Here is a 19,289-nt window from a genome sequence, read left to right as displayed (position 1 = left end):
ACTGTGTTTGAGAATGTTTGTAGGAGACCTCAAGTTAATATTTATTGTCCTTTTTATCCTGGTCTAAACTTCCAGGTCACTGTGACACTGTGTATAGCATTAGCACCCTTCTTCTCATCTGGTATAACACTCAATAAGTGAATTGCAGCTTATTCACTGAGTGATTTGGCTGTCAGTCATATCCAGTGAAAATCTGTCTATTTGCACCTTTAAAAAATAAGTTAAAATGAGAAACTAGTGCCTCCAGTTAAGAGACGAGATTTGACTTGCCCGCTATTAATAGCACAAGGAAAGAGATCATTCCTGCCTTATTATCTTAGCAGCATGATAGAGCCACCCAACGATGGCTTGTCTATGGGGCTTCTAGTTGTATAATCCCAGCTCTCTCACTTTCTCTCTTTCTTGCTCTCCGCTCAAATGTTTGACTCTGCAAGAGCCTTAAAGCCAAAGGTCAAATAGACACACCACCTCACTCACTGTCTTTTATATGATCGTGGTTTGTACACTCTCAAGAAAAAGGAGAGCCAAAAGGGAATTGAATCGGTAGATTCTGATCTGGGTCAGATAATGACAAAAGGATACATGTTTTTCATGCTCCTTATATAAGAGTATTGAACTGCAATATTCCTACCAGTTTAGTAACTGAAAAGGCCTAAAACGGACCATTATATTAAAATAATTGTATTCAGAGAGACGACTGAGAGAAAGTTGTATTTGTGTGCACACAGTTTCTTTTAAACAATATTTTATATCAATCCATAAAACAAAAGGCAGAAAAGTATGCATATTCAACCTTTTTTGTTTATTTGATAAATCTTTTGTCCATCAAAACAATGGGTGCTCACAGCTAACAGATGACGATGGTGACAGACAAAGGGCAGAGGATGAAGATATTGATTCTTCCCTCTTTTCTGTCCAATCACAGTTCAGGATTGGGAGGTGGGGGGGGGGGGGGCAGCTGTCTGCCCTTGACCCTGACTGCTTTATGGGGCAGACAGTTACATACCACTGAGACCCTGAGGGGGAACAGGGGCTTTATACATACATGTAGAACATCACACTCGGGAATGATATGAGCTCTACTGCTGCATCTGTGCCACTGATGTCACTCAATACTGTTAATCTGTCTTGGCTAAGAATAGAATCACATCGCCATGACCGTATGCCACACTACCTCCGTGAGCAAGGAGAAGGTCTCTTTTAAAGGTTGCTTCTTTGGATGGGTACACATGTGAGTGGATGTGTTAGATGAAAAGATGTAGATAGGACAGTGTAGTTAGTAGATTTGTGTTGTGCGATGGCAAACTCTGAGCAGTAACATGGACTGCATTCATCCTTAGTTGATGCCACCACTCCAAACGCAACTGCTCCATGTATCAGGTACATTACTGAGGCAGTGTGGTCTCAACACATGACTTGAACACAGACAGACGATACATGCAAAACATAGAAAACCCCTGTCACACAGAATAAGACTTGACTGACAGCAAGATGATGGACGGCCTCAGAGTTCTTAGCTTGTTTACGGTGATCTGAGGTCACATTCTACAAATGTGTTGACAACCAGGAACAAACCAATTATTTTTTTTACTAGCGGTTGATTAGTTACGCCCCCATGGGAGAGGGCAGTTTGGTAATGGCAGTGGATTATTGCAACACAGAAACAGGGGGATAATTGATCACATTTATCTGCAATTTCAGCATCAAATTCCTTTTGTTTATTGGCTTGTTTATACTTGCAAGAGTCCTGCTGTCTCTCAAAAGGGCTGAAATATCACTGGTGTGTGTGGTTCCATTTGTTAGTTAAGGCTATTGATCCCTCCAGAGATGAGTGGTGACTTGTGACATGGACGTTGAACATCGAGTCAGACGTGTTCTGTGTGGGCTTGATATCAATCTCCTGTTGAGTCACACAGTGCGAAGATTCAAAATGGTGGACCATTCTCCTGGGAATGCTTCTTTTCTTTTTACCAACACAGCCAGCCACTGATGCCCTTGCACAGTATTATCGACATGCTACCAAAAGGGAAACACAACAAATAAATATACAAGGAAATGGAAACTGAAGCAAAGGATAGGTCAGGGTTGAGTAATATGACTCGTGGTCACAGGTCAGGGTTGAAGGGAAAGTGTTACAACAATCAGCGTGGTCTCTCTCACCTCAGGCAGACATTCTTAGTCACCTTTGATTCAGCAGGCATGCGGTGGTGTAACTTCAGATAAAATATATAAACAAATATCTATGTACACATTAACTGTTTATAATCATCCTTCCCATAACTGAAAAGTAACTGTAAACATGCACTCTTCTTCACTGAGTCTCCTTGCTCCAGGCTCCATGAAAGACACTAAAAACACTTTTGTGTTATGTCCAATGACCGCATGGGTTCATGGAATTTGATGTCATACAAAGGGGTCTGATGGAACTGCTAGGACCAGCAGGGTCAGCGATCCACTACAGGGTGGTGTTGCCCATCAAAGCTGTTCCAAGATCTGTTCTCCATATCTGTACCCTAAGGAGAACAGCACCACATCCAATTCCAAAATGTATTTCAGATATCTGGTGCCATAGTTAGGGTAGGATAGGTTTCATTTATGTTAACAAGCATAATACCTGTATTCTTCTACTTCAGTCAGACCCTATGGTCATCAGACATCATCTCTGCTTCTGTGGGGCCTGGGTGCAAGTGGCTGCTCAGTGTAGTTTAAAGGGAATCAGGGAGACAACGTCACAGCCTCGCCCTAAAGTACAACTCAGTGTACCATTAGGACTCCACACTTATCAAAAAAACCCTGTACACAAAGGACAAAACCATCATGCTTAGCCAAGGCCAGGTTCTTTCTTTTGAACATTCAATCCAGACAAAAATACTCCTGTGTTGTCTTCAACGTTACCCCCAATACATTACATTCAACTGATAATATCCCTCAGTATAGAAACACACCATTAATCTAACTGAATTATGTTCCGGAAACATGCTCTTGTAGAGTATGATGAGGGGGAGAACTTGATGTGCAGGGGACAGAACCGGATTCAACATGGGTTTGAATCTGGGTTGAATGTTCTAGAATGACTGGCTCCAGATGAGTGGTGTACCAGACTCACTTACATGACCCACAGAAGAACACTGACCTGTACTCTTCTAAGCTAGATCTAACATCTCTACAATAATTTTATACCGATGTAGCTTTAAAAACACATTCATGTGTATATGTGTACCTATTTCCAGAAATATACAAATACTGTGTTTGCACATACAGTATATAGGCCATGATAATATTTTCATTAGGGTACATAGTAGTCGTACCAAGTGGCTAGGATTCCATGCTATGTCTTCCTAACATCCTACTGTAATAGCCCAGCAATTGCTGCTAATTTAGTTTAATTCCCACAATTTCTTTTCTCTCTATCATAATTGATAACTACACATCTTAACTTTACTTTGCAAATGAATAGAACAGCACAAAATAGCTTTCATTTAAGTTGTTTTTTCTCTCCCCACAGCACACTTGACTTTGTGAGTTGATGTTTTGACACTGTAATTAGGACTGTTCTTTCACAGGATAGATGTTCTTGAAATAGCAGTTTAAATTTAGTTCCCTGTCGACGCGTGAAAGGGTAAATCAACCTCTCACTGTCAGAGGCTCACTGTTATACCATGGGGGGATCCATTTCAATCCCTGTTCCTCTACAACTGTCGTAGGGGACACATTCTGAAGAATGGGTGGGAGTTGTTTAATCTACATGGCTGGCCTAGTGTCTTAGATCAGGACCTCGGACATACAGTAGCAAACGCCTGCCCTGTGAGATATTCACACCTATGTTCGCTCTCCTAAAATGTTCATTCAGAAAATCCGATGTGCTATGCAATCCCAAGCATGACCCTATCTTTCGAACTCCAACCCTCTCCCAATTCCAGATTAGACCTCGGGTCTGGGGTCAGTTTCTTCACCCTCCCTCATCTCACTGTCCTCCATGTGGCCGTGGGACACTGATCTGTCATATAGAAAGATAAAATGCCAGTGAAAAGACCATAGTCTACAAACATTGAAGCTCACAATGATGATACTAACCTCTCTGTCACATTTTGCCTAGGGCCTGAAACTAAAGTCGCAACTGACTCTAAAAACACAGTTCAAAAGATGTTTGTGGTCCTAAGTTGCTGGGGGTCAAAATCCCTGTTTGTCTCCCCAGGCCTGGCTGACTGCTGTTGTGTCTTGCCACCCTCAACTATAAACTCACACGTCAATAATGGATGAGTTTTCCGTTGCATCTCCCCAGCAGCCCAGTGTTGTGCTATGGGGAGACTCTGGAGTGAGTGCTTTTACATGCTTTATTCATACATTATTCACACGGTTCCTCAAAGAGGTAGAGCCTACTCTCTACTCCTGTAAACGAACAGGGACTACCACCACCCTACTTTCACTTCAGGCCCACCCTCTTTCTCTCTCTCCGTCTTCTGGGCTCTTTCTTCTTTTCTTCTTTTCCTCTCTCCTGTCTTTAACCTTTTAGCCTACTTCTTTTAGAGAGTAGAGCATTATTTAGTTTACTCCTCACTTCATTTCTCCCTTCTCACGCTCCATAATCTCTTTGTTGAAGGGCCTTGACAGTATCCTTCAACAACCCAATACTTGGTTCAGAGTGGCATTGGAGCACATTAAGGGCTTTCATCTGGGTCGGACCTGAGGCCTACGGGTTGGGATTTGGCATTGGTGTCTGGGGCTGGGTCCAGGGTTAGGGAACACTGGGGATGGAGTATGGCTGTGGTTAGGGCTGGGGTGCAGTTGGAAGGGGTCCATCCTTCAAGGAAACTAGTTGGTAGACACACAGGAAGCGGTCTGGACACAGAGTCTGTTCCTTTAGGATGATTCTACTGTTCTGATCTTTACATATTCTAACATAATCAGCACAATCCCATTCAGACCCCTGTCCCATTGGAAACAGAACACCAGTCTTTTGAAGGGTGTTTGTATATATGTGAGTATATGTACCGTACTGTATGTATATGGATGCGTGAGAATGTGGATGTTCTAAGTATGTGAAAAGGGAATGATTTGGTGGTGTCCCCATCTTTGCTAGTCCCGACTCCTGTTGCGTTTCTTGAAGAAGAAAAAGGGGGTCTTCTGGGGAGGACCGAGCAACATGGGAACCTGGTTCTTGTGAGTTATCCTGACCTGAAAGTGACAGACCAGAGGGCACAATATAAGAAGGTACAAACGTGATATTGCTTGCAGTACCCCGAAATGATATATTCAACTCAATGTTCAATACTCCCAAATCCACATGTGTCTAGGAGGCAGGGATTTGTTGGTTCAGAGAATTGATCTCAGAAAAGGGGAAATAAAATCGCCCGACATCAGTGCCCAATCTCAATTATGCCTGTGTGGTTGAATGGAAGGAAATTCTGGATCAATGTTCCAACGTCTACTGGAAAGCCTTCCCAAAAGAGACAAGGCCATTTTAAAAGCAAAGTTTATATGAATGCCCAGAATCGACAAGTACGTGTTTTATCTACAGTAAATTGCATAAAAAGTACTATTGTATGTAAGGAAGTTCACAAGTCTTTTCACTGTTATTTTCTGTTTGCTCAGACCAGAGCTGAAAAAGACTTTCAGTTTGAGCCTGAAAAAACAAAAACGCATAATGCACCCTACTCATATTTTATCAACGTTCCAACATTTCAGTTCTGCTCCAGTACAGCAGCATAATGGCGTCTCACCGTGCAGGGCGGCTGCATCCACGGTTCTCCGTCGATTTGCATGGGCAGCAGTCTGGATGTCCTGTGAACAAGGATATATGGTGGAGGAGGCAGGGGGTGGGAGATAGGGCGTAGAGGGTAGGAGGTAGGGAGGAGGACACAGGGAGTAGGGGGTTGGGACCAGGGTACAGAGGGCAGGGTTGGGGAGGGGGGAGGGGGGTTAGATCACACGCACCTCAGAGGCATCAGTAGCCTGTTCACACCGTCCCAGGACAGGGTCAAACACAGCTCCCTTTGTTCCCACGAGTCCCGTTCCCAGACAAGCCCCCACTCTTTAAACTCACATACCCACTGTACACACACTCACACAAGTGCATGCTCTTTCTCTCTCTCTCTCTCTCTCTCTCTCTCTCTCTCTCTCTCTCTCTCTCTCTCTCTCTCTCTCTCTCTCTCTCTCTCTCTCTCTCTCTCTCTCTCACACTCACACTCACACACACACTCTCAGTCACACTCAGAATGCCCCTAACCTCTTCCCACACACACAAAGTTAGTTTAAGCCTTTCATGCATGCCCCTACAGCTAGGGAAACAGTGTATGGAAGAATGATCAATCCTGTTGATCATGATCATCCTGTTGACTGAACCTGGATGGAACACACACAGGGAACACTGACTCTACTCAGTCAGGCCTCACAGGAGAGGCCTGGAAGACACTGGGTGACCTGTCACTTCACAGATGATTGTGACAGTGTGTCTCTTTCGGTCATAGTTTGGATTGAATGTATAATGATCTGAGCAGAAAGACCCTCTGTGTTAAGGGCCCTGTCCATTCACAACGAAGAGTGTAATTTGCCTGTATGTCCATGTGGGTCTGTGGCCAAATCTGTTTACCTGATTGTGACACTAGCACACTGAGCCAGCCTGCGACCAGCACTCTTCAGGCCTGTGTATATCTGGCCCATCTCTATAGCTCCCTCAAGACCCACCACCTCCATCAGCTGGTCACTGAGATCTAGAGAGAGAGAATGGGGGGGGGGTAGAGGGAGGAGAGGGGTAGACACAGAGGGAGCTGTTTAACAGCATTTAATGCAGGTCAAAAAAGAGGCAGACTAATACAAGTTAAGACGTTTCCTGACTCCACAGCATGGCATTCGAAACGCGAGAACTGAACCTGTACTCCTTGTACTCTGTCCTCCCCTATGCGTTATCTGACAACATCAGCACAGATGGGGGGAAGAATCCTCTTTAGACAATTGAGGTACTCTTCTGAGGTGAACCAACCGTCCTGGAGCCCGGGGGTCCTCATTCAATCATGTCTGGCTGGGGAGCAGTTTGAACATGCAACTCTGGTCTGTTTAGACTGGCGCACAGTCTCAGTGTTAACTGATAACTAATATTGGTTCCACAACATCACTTAACCCTTCACTTAACTTCACTGAAAAATTCCTTCTGCACAGCTGATCACAATCTAAGAATCTGGAAAAACTGTGTTCTATTTAAACATCATCCTCTGAGATTGAATGGTCATTTCCATTAAGTTAGATCTTCATCCTACTTCACATCAGGCATGAGAGCCAACAGTGGAGGTACATATAATTCAGTGCTCATGTATGGGGGACGTGTTAGGAATAATATAAGAATCATGCTTTTTCCTGCTTAGCTCTGAACACTGTTAAAGTTTATACAGAAACATCAAAGTTGGTGAGTCACCGACAATGATGAATATTTCAGATGACAATTGTACAGAAAATGTCACAGAGCGTAATAATGAGGGACAAAAACCTTCAAAATCACTAAGGGTAGGTACACTTTGAATCAACATTCTTGCTTCAAATAACGTGAAAAAGTTAAGGGTGTGACTTGTGGCTTGAAAGCAATTGGAGCAAAATGGCATCTTCAACACAGGCACACAATATATTCTGTTCCATTCTAAACCCATGTAATTTATCTTCCATGACATATCACTGTGCTCTACGTTAGAGAAAAGCCAAGTCAAACACAACGACCCATGCAAGAGGAGATATACTGTTTGTTACATTTTACGGGGACAACATCCTTTCTTTTGGGACAAACTGCCCACACCCCCACTCCAAACCCTGCCTGCGTTGTCCGGATGGCAGCCGATCGGCCGTGGTCACGCTGTGTTCAGAGGGGAGGGGGGTTTGTCCTGAAAACACACAGCCCTGTCGGCTTTGCCAAGGGATGGGGAGCAAACCAGAGGACCCCCCGCCCCCTTTGTCTCTCCTCTCATCCTGGAGACCAGCCCATTTACACAGGCTCAAGAGCAAGTGCTTCCCTTCATTACAACCTCCTCCCTCCAGTCCCTGGAGTTTTCCAAGAAAGAATAATAGGATTGTCCAGTCAGTAAGATCAAACTGGCCTTTTAGTGCCTCAGACGAACAGAGAGGCAAATACAGCATGACGCATGGGCCTAGCCAGGGCTTACAGGCTGCTCTTTAGCACATTATTATCTACTCATCAAATGTTTCTTGAGTGAAAATGTTGAGTCCAGTGAACATTAGTAGTGTGTACACTGTACATGATATATTTTATAGTGTGGTGTGGTGTGGTATAGTATTGTATAATTTAATACAGTTTAGAATAGTATAGTATCTAATATGCTATATAAATATATATATAGTATACAGTACATATGTATACAAATATGGGTATTATGTCATTCGCACATTCCTCCAACCCTCGCGCCCTTCATACCACTACGCCCCCTCACTACAGCCCCACCCAATACACACACTTCCTCCTACCAAACATGGGCATCCACAGTATGTTTCTGCTAGCCTGATGGCAGAGATGCCTACCATGCCGCCTCTCACCTCACCAGATCCATCAGTGTGTTTACTCACAGCACTACATCTCAGTGAGATAGCACTAATAATAGACCAGAACAGCCTCTTGCATAACCTAGGCATAGTGCATTGTGGGGGATGGATGGTAATGCTGGCCCAACAGCATTTAATACTGCTGTGCCACAGGCACTATTTGCCCTTCACACACATGTGCACACACATACACACACACCCACACACTTACATACACACACATAGAGGATTAAAGGAGTTGCTTGTTAACTACAAGGTTAAGATTAACCAGAGCCATGTCAGAATAAGGAAGAGAAACAGTGTTTGTGAAATATTAGTTAGTGGTCACTTCTTACACCCATCTTTCAGTGTTCTTTAAAGTAATAGGTCAACCATACACTGTATGGAAGCGGCACCCTCCAAACGTTGTTTTGCTATCATAATAATCTCATCCCACCCCAGAGGGAAAAAAGTCCTATACTGCAGTGCAGGGGCATTGCCAGAAAATAAAACATTTCGGGGCTTCCATCTTAAAATGAGGGGGCAAAAAAGTATGTATATACTTATGTATCTATATATCAACAATTCTTTCATGTTTTTATTTAAGTAAGGGGGGAGGGGGGGGCGGACATATAAATGAGGGGGGCCCTCCAGGCCCCCTCATGGCTACTGCCCTGTTTGAGTGTGTCGCTATATTGGTGGTCTGTATTTATAAACCAGTGTTTTAGTTTCCTGCCTCCACCCCCTCGCCTGGCGCCCTCCCCACCAGCAGGCTGTCATTGTCTTGGGGAGGCCGCGGCAGATGGTCAAGAGGAACTAGCCCACACTGAGGTACCGTGGTGAAGGTGTAGGCGTGGGCGATGCCTGGTTCTGGCCCAGTGACAGAACATAGTCACTGCAATGACACATGACACACACAGAGGTTGTACTTATTGTACCATTCCCCCAAATAAATACATTGGTTTGTTTACTCCCTAACTCATTCAGTCAATCATTCATCCATTCATTCACATATTCCTACTCACATGAGAGGATGTTGCAAATGGATAATCTGTCAAACACTCTGATCACATTGCCTCTGCCCTTTCAGAGCTTCTATTTCCTTAACATTGTGTTGGTGTCAATCACAAACATGTTTCTCACACTAAAAACCCATCAATCTAGTCTCTAGTGTGGGAAAACCATCTGACAATTGCCTCTTCAGAAATTACAGTGACACATAACATACTGTATCACTTTATCGCCATCATTCTCCTCCGCCTGTTCTCTATTCTTACTCTGAACCTTATCTCAATCCTCCTTCTAGGACTCATCATTGTCATCTTCATTAGTATTCTAATTCTCCTCATCATCATTATTATCATCCTCAGTTTTCCCCCCACCCTTAGGGTAGGATTATTTTCATTTAGAGAGAATCTATTTCTGTGGCAATGAGCAATGCAGGAAATGAAAAATAACAGTCTTATTTTTCTGTATGAAAGGATAATAATACTGTCCCTTGATGCTTGTACTCTAAAATAGTCCTGGTAACCGCCATGGTGTGATGTTAGACTGCTTTTGGGTAGGAATGTGTGGTTTTTTCACAAACCCCTGTCGAAAAGAGGATGTGCAAATCTTGCCAGGACCAACCATGGAGCTTCAAAAACCACCCAGTGGACCCAAAGCGCTATAGTGACATAACCTGCCCTTACCTCTGTACTGACCTCTATACTGGAGCCTCACAAACAACCTTTTCTGGTTTCAGCTCTTTCAATTATTAGTTATCTGAGAAGTGGTACTGCACGTTCAGTTGAATAACAGGGAAGATGAGACCCCCCTTCCCATGATCAACAACTTTATCTGTCCCTAGTGGAAGGAGAGAGGGACCGCCAGTGATGTATTCCCCAAGTTGGAGGAGACAGGGCTGATCCAGAACTGTGTCTGTCTCCATTGGGAGGAGTCTGTCCCTAGTGAGAAGACAGCTTCATCCTCAGAACTGAAACTGCTCCAGCTCAGGATTCCTTTCTCTGTGTCAGGGTAAGCGGGCTGATTGCATTATCTCTTGCGTCCAGCTTTAAAGGCCTGATCTTATTGCTGGTGAGCAAACAACTGTTGTAAACAATTTGTCAAAAGGTGGACACATGGGCAAGTAGGCTTTCAGGAACACAAAACACTGACCCATATACGCTTGTGCACTGGCACACACACACACACACACAGGCGTCAGTGCGTACGCACACAAACACCTCTGCGCACACACTTACAGTACGCACGTCTGTATGCACACGAATACATACGCACAAAAGCACACGCATACAGCTCACTCGAAGAAATCACATGTCCTTCTCTGTATCGCCTTTCTGAATGGGATTAGAGGGAGGAGATCATTTAATAAAGGGGAAACCCTGTGGGACAACTGTACACACGAGCAGAACAATACCTCAACACACACACACATGCATGCACACACATACACACACACACACACACGCACGCACGCACGCACACACACACAGCGCTGCAGAGTAAATAGCCAGCATGGCAGATCCCTTAAAGGTAAGTCATGAGTTGACAGTTTAAAAGCACTGTTAATCAGTTTGCATGAAGCACTGCTTGACGTCTGCTGACGTTGATCTTATAAGACTTCTGGAGGGAGTAGAGCGGCTATGACTGGAGACTTTCGTTAGCAGAAATGGTGTTACAAACCAAATCATCAATACGGTATTTGCGAGGCTTCACAGGTGCATTGACGAGTGTGTATTTATACATGGATGTGCTTAAGAAGGGGCTGTCACTCAGCTTTAGAGGTGTGTGTGTGCGTGTTACTGTGTGTGCGTGCACGCATGTGCATGCCTGTGTGTGTAGAAGTCTCCTCTGCGTTCTTAGGCTATAAATACCCCAGCATATGGACAGAATGTCCTGTTGTCCCAGAACCTTTGGACTCTGGCCGTAGACCGGTGCCAAGAAGCAGGCCCCTCAGAGTGCATGGTGGTCAGGTGAGGGGATGGGGAGGTGACAATGTGTTATGGAACTGCAGAGTAGAGTACAAAATAGTACTGTGCAGTGGGTGTTTTCAAGGGCAGTGGTCAGACCTCAGCAAAAGCTTATGGCTGGAGGGCAGTTAAAGATTACTGATATGAGTCATGCAGTTGACAATAGCCCCTGTTCCTTTTTTTCCCCTTCTATCCCTCTGTCTTTCTGTCCTCTCGTTTTCTCTCATTCTTTCACTCCTGCTCTCTGTGTCTTTCTAGTTCAGTGGAGCCCTGGAGTCTCCATGGAAACCAGATTCATATGAGTTCTGTGACGTGTGAGTCGCACGGGGGTGGAATGATGAAGGGAAAGAGAGAGAGAGAGAAACGGAGCGAGGTGAAATGAGGTGATACGGATGAACGAAAGAAGAGAGTCAGGGAGTGAACACAGGAAGGGAGTTTTAGGACTGCGAAGGCTGCAGGATGGCAGGGGCACCGCAAATAATACAGGGTAGGAAACAGTCACAAAGAAAGAGAGAGCAAAGGAGAGAAGGAGAAAGATAGAGAGGGAGTAAGGAAAGGCCAGTCCTGCTACGGTCACCCCTGACTCCTCTGTCCTCTGCCCTCACCACGCCCTGTGGGTCTAGCATCACAGCTCACCTGACACTGAGACTCACAGACAGTGAAAGAGGTTCACTTATGGCAACCGAAAACAGATGCTCCTTGTTGACCTTGAACACTAGTCCTGCAAGCACAGCGCATCCCCAAGGACTACTGTGACAGAGAACGCACTGAAATCACCCACTGAAATGTGTGTATGTGTGTGTGTGTGGGTTAGGGTATCCTCCATCCTGTATCCCCCCTCAGGGAGTACACACATACACTTACACCAACAAAATCAAAATCTTGGATTAGGGTCACATTTTCCATTGTATATGCTGTATCCTGTACATGATGTGGTGAAATATCTAAGAGATGGCCAGACTTGGCTCCATTGCAGAACTTCGCACACTATGTAGCAGAATGTTTTTGAAATTGGTTTTGAAGCATGGAGGGCCCATTGACTCACCTTGCACACAGAACTTGAGCTCTTTTACGTCTGTGACTGTGCTGGCAGGCATTCTGTCTGGAACTTTCTTGCTCATACGGTTATAGTTCCGCCTCTTCTTTGTCTCGCCCCACAGGTTGGAGCCGCCGTGCATGCTGGGAATGTTGAGGACTGCAATACCCTCCAAGGAGGTGTTGCTGAGGTCAAGGATGATACCGTCACACTGGGGGAGAGAGAGAGAAAGTGTGAGAGAGAGAGAGAGAGAGAGGTTAGAAGGACTATTGAGAGAAGGTCTGACACCTCTATATAGAACTAATAACCTAGAATGACCCTATATGGTTACAGGAGAAATCACTACAGTGTACAACACAGGAAACCTCTCACATCTTTCCACACATCCATTAAAACCCAGGCCTGGAAAGGTTAGAGAGGGGTAATGAGATATTGTTTCCAATTACCCGACAAATGTAATTCAGCATGTAATTAATTAAGACCACTGAAATCTTGTCAATAGATATGACTTGAACCTTCGCTGAAAGTCTCATCAAGTTTATTCTCATGAACTGTTGGTAAACATGGGCAGTCTTGATGTACGCAGGTTGAAATGGGACACACACAAACACACAGAAACTGTGAAGTTATCTGCAGACCATTGTGTTCATTGTCAGTTTGCTCTGTGGAGTTTTTAATACAGTAATTACATCTTGTAGCATAATTACATCCCACAAGTCTATACATCTCTAGTGGATCCCGCTGCTCTGCTCTGAGGTGTACCACTGGGCTGTATGGGAGTGGCTGCCACACTGAGGAACAGTAATGAATTAAAGAGACACCCCAATGAGGTTTTCCAACAGCTAGCCTATCTGCTGAGGCCATGAGGGGCTTACTTTGGACTTGGGGGATAATTATTAAAGGCTTTATTGAGTTCTGGACAAGGTTAATAAGTATCTGTGAGTCACTCTTTAATTTGTACAAAAAGGACCAGCTTAACAGATTTCAATCGCACAGCCTGACTGATAACATCTTTACTGTAGAAAATCAAGACACTGTTGTCCACCTCACATCACTCACAAAGTGAAAAGGTAAATGCCTCGGACAACGGCTGATACAGGGAAAGGTTTACAGAAGCTTTGTTTCTCAAACCTATATGAGTGCATATATTAAATAAATAGTTGTGTTTGTCCTTATTTTAGCATTACTTGCGTGTGGAATTTGGACTTCAGGGCTCATTCATTTACTTAATTGCATCTGACAAGTTAAATCAAGCACACTTCTGATGTTGAAAATCTGTTCTGTATTTCACCATGGTCTCTCTTGGCTTACTCAGAGGTATTATGTGACGGAATGAGGCAATCCGTGGTTTGATGGTTTGACAGAACATTAGCTCTGAGCTAAGAATAGGCAAATGCATTCATTCGGGATTGGCACTTTCATGTGTTTTTTGGGGAATTTTGTCACCTATAAGACTTTTTGTAACATTTTGTTTCCCTGGACCATGGAGTATAGAGCACATATCAAGTAAACGTCTTTCTTAGGTTGGTCATTCCTGTCCACAAGCAAGATAAAGTCCTCCATTACTCACCTCCACCTCTAAACATTCGTTGAGTTTCTTGCAGGTGGCAGATATGGTTTCCGTGGTGCCAAACTCAAAGTACCACAGCTTGTTCTTCATCCTGCAAACCAAACAGGAAGAGAAAAGAGAGCCAGAAGTCCTTGAGTGACACAAGGGATATATTTTCATTTAATGTGCTCTTCAATTCACCCACCCCCTCATCCCCCACCCCCACCCCCCAAAGCTGCAATTAAAAAGGGCATTGCTGGTTCTGGCAGCATATGTCAGCCATGCAAGGCACCTCAGGCATGTCAGTTCTTGTGGAATATTGAGGTTTTCCTACAATCCCAGTCATTTCAATACAGGAGACAGACAGTTTGCTGCTGTTTTTTTTTATAGTTAGGGTCAAAGCTCTGTAAACACACCCCACAGCTTAAAACTGGGGTGGTCTGCATTTCTGTACTAACAAAGCACAAAGGACATCGTGACAAGTTAGAGTTAGGGTACTGCTGCTCTGACCTTGCAGCAAAAACACACATTTTCACCTTGGTGCCCTTAAGGCTGGCAGGCCCACCATAACTGGGTGGACTAGTGCCAGAGGCAAGGGGACAAAGGCCTTCATAAGATCATGGTTCATGTCCACTTTCACAGCACACAACAACCTTAGGGTCCAAAGAGTTCATGTACAGTTCTGCCTCAGAGGGAACTCTGTCACAAGTGACCTGGTGCAAGTTGTTTATTCTATTTCATCCCTTTACTAATCATGTCAGTGTCAATACAATGCTCCGAATACATTTACATTTACATTTAGTCATTTTTACATTTAGTCATTTTACAACTGAACTATGTTAAAAAAAATAACTGATGGACTTAGGAGTCAGATGGCTGAGCGGTGAGGGAGTCGGGCTAGTAATCTGAAGGTTGCCAGTTTGATTCCCGGCCAATCCCGGTCAATTGACGTTGTGTCCTTGGGCAAGGCACTTCACCCTACTTGCTTCGGGGGGAATGTCCCTGTACTTACTGTAAGTCGCTCTGGATAAGAGCGTCTGCTAAATGACTACATGTAAATGTAAGAACGACTCCTTCAATGTGCGTCCTTCAAACCTTTAACTCCCACCTCATCTCCTGGTGGTGCTAAAACATTGAGGGGCTGCTTAAACACCTCAGTCTGACAGGTGCTGGACAGGTGTGGAGAACATCTCAGATTCCCTGGCTGACTGATTGAAGAGAACAGCGCCTCAACTCTCCACGGCTGGCGTGTGTGTGTGTACTTGTGTAAGGGTGTTTGAAGGGATGACTTTGCCCTGTGATGCCTCTCTGCAGGTCTATCATTCCAAGCTGTTTTATTTCCACCAAACCAAAGGTAGCCCTCAAATGCTCACTTGTCTAACAACACAGAAAACACCATGTTTTACTCAGACTGGAAGCACACAGTTCTCTATCAGGACTTCACAAAGGCGACAACAGTGTGTGTTCATTCTATTACACATTCTTGTTCTTCAACATTTTCACAGTATGTACATTGGATATGGGTAGCACAGATACTCTCCTGCTGACACTAACAACATTCTTGTTGACACAACAAGCACAGTGGTAAGGGGGTAGAACCATATAACCAGTTATATATACAGTTGGCACTGGCAGCCTATTGGCAAGAAGAATGTAAAGACTTTGGCAAAACAGTTTAATTTAGTTCCATTGTATAACACCTTCAAAGGTAGCATGGAAACCAGATTAGGCAATCAAAAAAGCATGGTAACTGTATTAACCTATGCTCTCTGCTATAATGCTATACTGTTCCCTTATAGCATTGTTGAGGCTTCCACCTCCTCACCTCCCCACATCCTCTGAAAACCCTGCTCTGTCAGACGGAGGGATTATGAACAAATCTGAGATCACAATTAGGCACAGTTTCGATTCTCAATGAGACAAGCTGCCTAACCTCATTAGCTGGCTTCCACTTGAGAAGGCCTGTAAAAATGCAATTAACTCCCAGTTCTCCTTCCCTCCAGTGAGACTGAGGCAGGGGTGGAGGTGGGCTCAGTCCTGGATAGTCCTTAAAGACACATTCGGTTTTTACAGCCTAGCAGCTAAATTGACACAACTGAAATTATTTGCACAGGTCTTAAGCGTCTGCTACAAGTCTATTGAAAGATGACATTCCATGTATTTATTATGAATGTCGTCGATAACAACTAAAGAAAATGTGAACAAAATAAAACCAACAGGACAAAAGCAAGTCTCCACCCTGAGGAGTATTTACTTTGTGTACTGATGAGGCGGAGGTTTTTCTCGTTCGCTTTGAGAGCTGACTGTTCAGTATTCAAGACTGCGTCTGTGCAGCTCTGAGCAGCTGAGTGAGAAAGGAGGGGAATGAGTTCACAGGTTGAAACTGAGCTCGCCATGGCCTCAGGAAATACAGCTAGATCACACTGACTGGACACCAGCCAAAATAGACCTAATTTTAATACCGAGACAGGCCAAGTTAAGGATGGATTGAAATGCCATTGGGTGGGAGGGCGGGGTAGTGGGGGTTACCCGGATTTTTTTTTAAGTTAGGTGTGATGAATAGTGAACGGTGAATTTAAGTAAGGTGTGATGTGAGCGGGGGGCAGGGTGGTGTTAAGATGCCCGAGACACCAGTCTCAAAAACACAGCGCTGTGGCTCCAACAGTGGAGTGTGGGCCCTCAGGCTGTAAAGCACACAGTCATTCACCCGCTCGTTGGCCCCTCCACACCCCTCCCCTGCACACACTGACCTCCCTGTTCCTCCCCTCTCGGGAGAGATAACCATCTCCCATAATCCCTTGTGAGAGAAATGACCTGCTGACCCCCCTCCACCACCCTCCCTTCAGTATCTGTGATCAGATCAGGCCTCACAGCTTGGACAGCAGCCTCTATCCTCCTGATCCTCGGAGATACCAGCTACTGACTGACCCACTGAGGCTGTCTCTGCATGAGAGGAGAGAAGACTGTGGTTGTTTTGGAGGTGTGCCAGGAGATGGAAGGAGGACAGGAGGCTACAGTGAGGATGTAAGACAATCACTCTAATCTGATGAACTATCTCAGTTTATCCAATCAAACGATCAGTTTCCAACAACCCAAATATCTTTTACAGCGCTGACAAAGCAGCTTCTGCCGTAAGAAGGATAGAATGGCATCTATCTAACGTCCCTGTGCTTACTCTGAGTGAGAGCATGTTTCTCTAATCATCTGATAAATGTGTAGAAACATTTTAGCCAAGATGAACTGAAATTCCTTTGAATACCACTAAGAACTGGATCTGTTTTGGGGACAAATTGCTCATTCAGGTAAATACCTTCCCCAGGGTGCTACTGCCTACAGCTAAATAAACCTTGACCCTAAAGTGTCAGAGAGCACTCCTTCCCTCCCAATCCCTCCCTCCCCCCCTCCCCCCCTCCCTCCCCCCCTCCCTCCCTCCCTCCCCCCCTCCCTCCCTCCCTCCACTTCACTCCCCCTTTTTCTACACACACACACCCACACATACACACACAAACACACCCACACACCCACAAAGGGTAGGAGCACTTACTACTTGCACGTCACTTTGGATAAAAGCGTCTGCAAAATGAATAAAATGAAATGTAAAATGTCACGTATAAATCCTTCCTTGTTGGATCTACACCCTAGCCCTAGTCTGATGTAGCAGTGGCAAACGGCGCAGGCTGTTTGCTCCGTGCGACTGCTAGAAAGGCTGTGTGTCACGATGGCAGCAGAGAGGAGTGTGGGTTCATGCATCACTCTGTCAGAGCACAACAGCAGGGTACAACATGTTCAAACACTAACACATTCCCACGTTCTCTATGGAATACACACTCACACATGCACTCACATACACAACTGGACACACAAAGCCAAACGCGGAGAGGTTAGATTCAAACCCGTTCTGTATTCCATTCATCTGATTCTGATCTCATCATTAGCTACACAGGGCCAAAAGGAGACTGTCCTCAAACAGAGATTGATGCATTGAGACAGATGGGGCCCCAGACCTTCCCTTCACCCACATTAGATTGATTAAACCTGATCAATCTATAGGACAATAACCTATCCACGCCCTGATTAGCTTAAAGATAATACATATTGACAATGACTTGCAGCGGAGATCCCTGCGGTCCCTATACACACAGTCTATACTACTAGTGTCTATGGAACTATATTCCAAACTAACTGAACCTCCCAGTTATACAATTTGCTTCACCGATCCATTACTTTAGGCAATGAGGGAATTTCTTTGTCAGACCAGTTGTGAGGGCCAGGATTCTTCTGTTAAGACTTCTAATAATGTTTTTCAGACACTTTTATCCAAAGCAACATTCGAGGGACGGATTTGAATCTGTGACCTCTTGAGCTGCAGTCAAATACTCTAGCACTGAGGTAAACCCTAACCCATCCTGTTCTCACACCATAGTCATGACAACCCTGGTGTACTGAGAGGGTTTGTAACAACACAAAGTCAGGAGTTACCCTGCTGTTTCACTCCCAGTGGTATGCACCCTCACAGTCCTGCCCAGCTCTTATCTTCACTGTTGTGATAGGAATCTTATGGTCCAGTGGCCTTAACCAAGACCCTCTATTGTCATTAAAATCACACCAACAAAAGGGCCAGAGGTCTTTTTTCGTTGTCCACAGAAGCAATCCAACACTTCCTAATCCAAAACATCCTCCTCTCTCTTCCCCCTCCCAGGAGCAGCAACACACACACACACACACACACACACACACACACACACACACACACACACACACACACACCCACACACCCACACACACACACACACACACACACACACACACACACACACATCTAAGCAAGCACACACACATAAACACACCCGGGTTTAGGCTATCTAGTTCCCTTTGCTACTGTGCTACTGGTGATGCAACTTCTGAATGAGGTTTCAAGATGAACATGTCCACCCTGCTCTCACATCAAGGGGCTGAAGGAGGGTGGGTACTGAACATGCTGAAAGAAAAGAAGAGGGAGAGAGAAAACAAGCAAGAAAGAGAAATAGTTTTATCATAGACCCTTTTGATAGAAGGGCACTGTTTCACATTATTTCAAACAAATTGCATGATAAATAAATACATAATTGGGGATAAGTAGTCCAAGGAACAATCAACATTTTATAATGAATGGTCCATTTGCTCAGAAAGTCCTTTTTTGCTGTGAATTTACTGTGCCGTGCCAAACATCCTTGGT

At 44.6% G+C, this 19,289-nt stretch overlaps 1 protein-coding gene across 4 annotated transcripts in view; it reads right to left on the bottom strand.

Moving 5' to 3' along the window:
* Positions 1–901: 901 nt before the first annotated feature.
* The window catches only part of LOC134017380 (diacylglycerol kinase beta), a 52,311-nt gene continuing 33,923 nt past the window's right edge, over positions 902–19,289 (bottom strand). For all 4 annotated transcript variants that reach the window (XM_062456918.1, XM_062456920.1, XM_062456919.1 and 1 more), the window contains 5 exons: positions 14,096–14,186; positions 12,535–12,736; positions 6,590–6,710; positions 5,721–5,781; positions 902–5,175 (listed from right to left, as the gene is read on the bottom strand). In XM_062456918.1, coding sequence (XP_062312902.1) covers positions 5,077–5,175; positions 5,721–5,781; positions 6,590–6,710; positions 12,535–12,736; positions 14,096–14,186 — 574 coding nt within the window. In that variant the 3' untranslated portion in view covers positions 902–5,076. The remainder of the gene's footprint in view (positions 5,176–5,720; positions 5,782–6,589; positions 6,711–12,534; positions 12,737–14,095; positions 14,187–19,289) is intronic.

Source organism: Osmerus eperlanus, chromosome 3 (genome assembly GCF_963692335.1).
Source record: "Osmerus eperlanus chromosome 3, fOsmEpe2.1, whole genome shotgun sequence".
Classification (NCBI taxonomy): domain Eukaryota; kingdom Metazoa; phylum Chordata; class Actinopteri; order Osmeriformes; family Osmeridae; genus Osmerus; species Osmerus eperlanus.
This window is presented reverse-complemented; position numbering and strand designations above follow the sequence as displayed.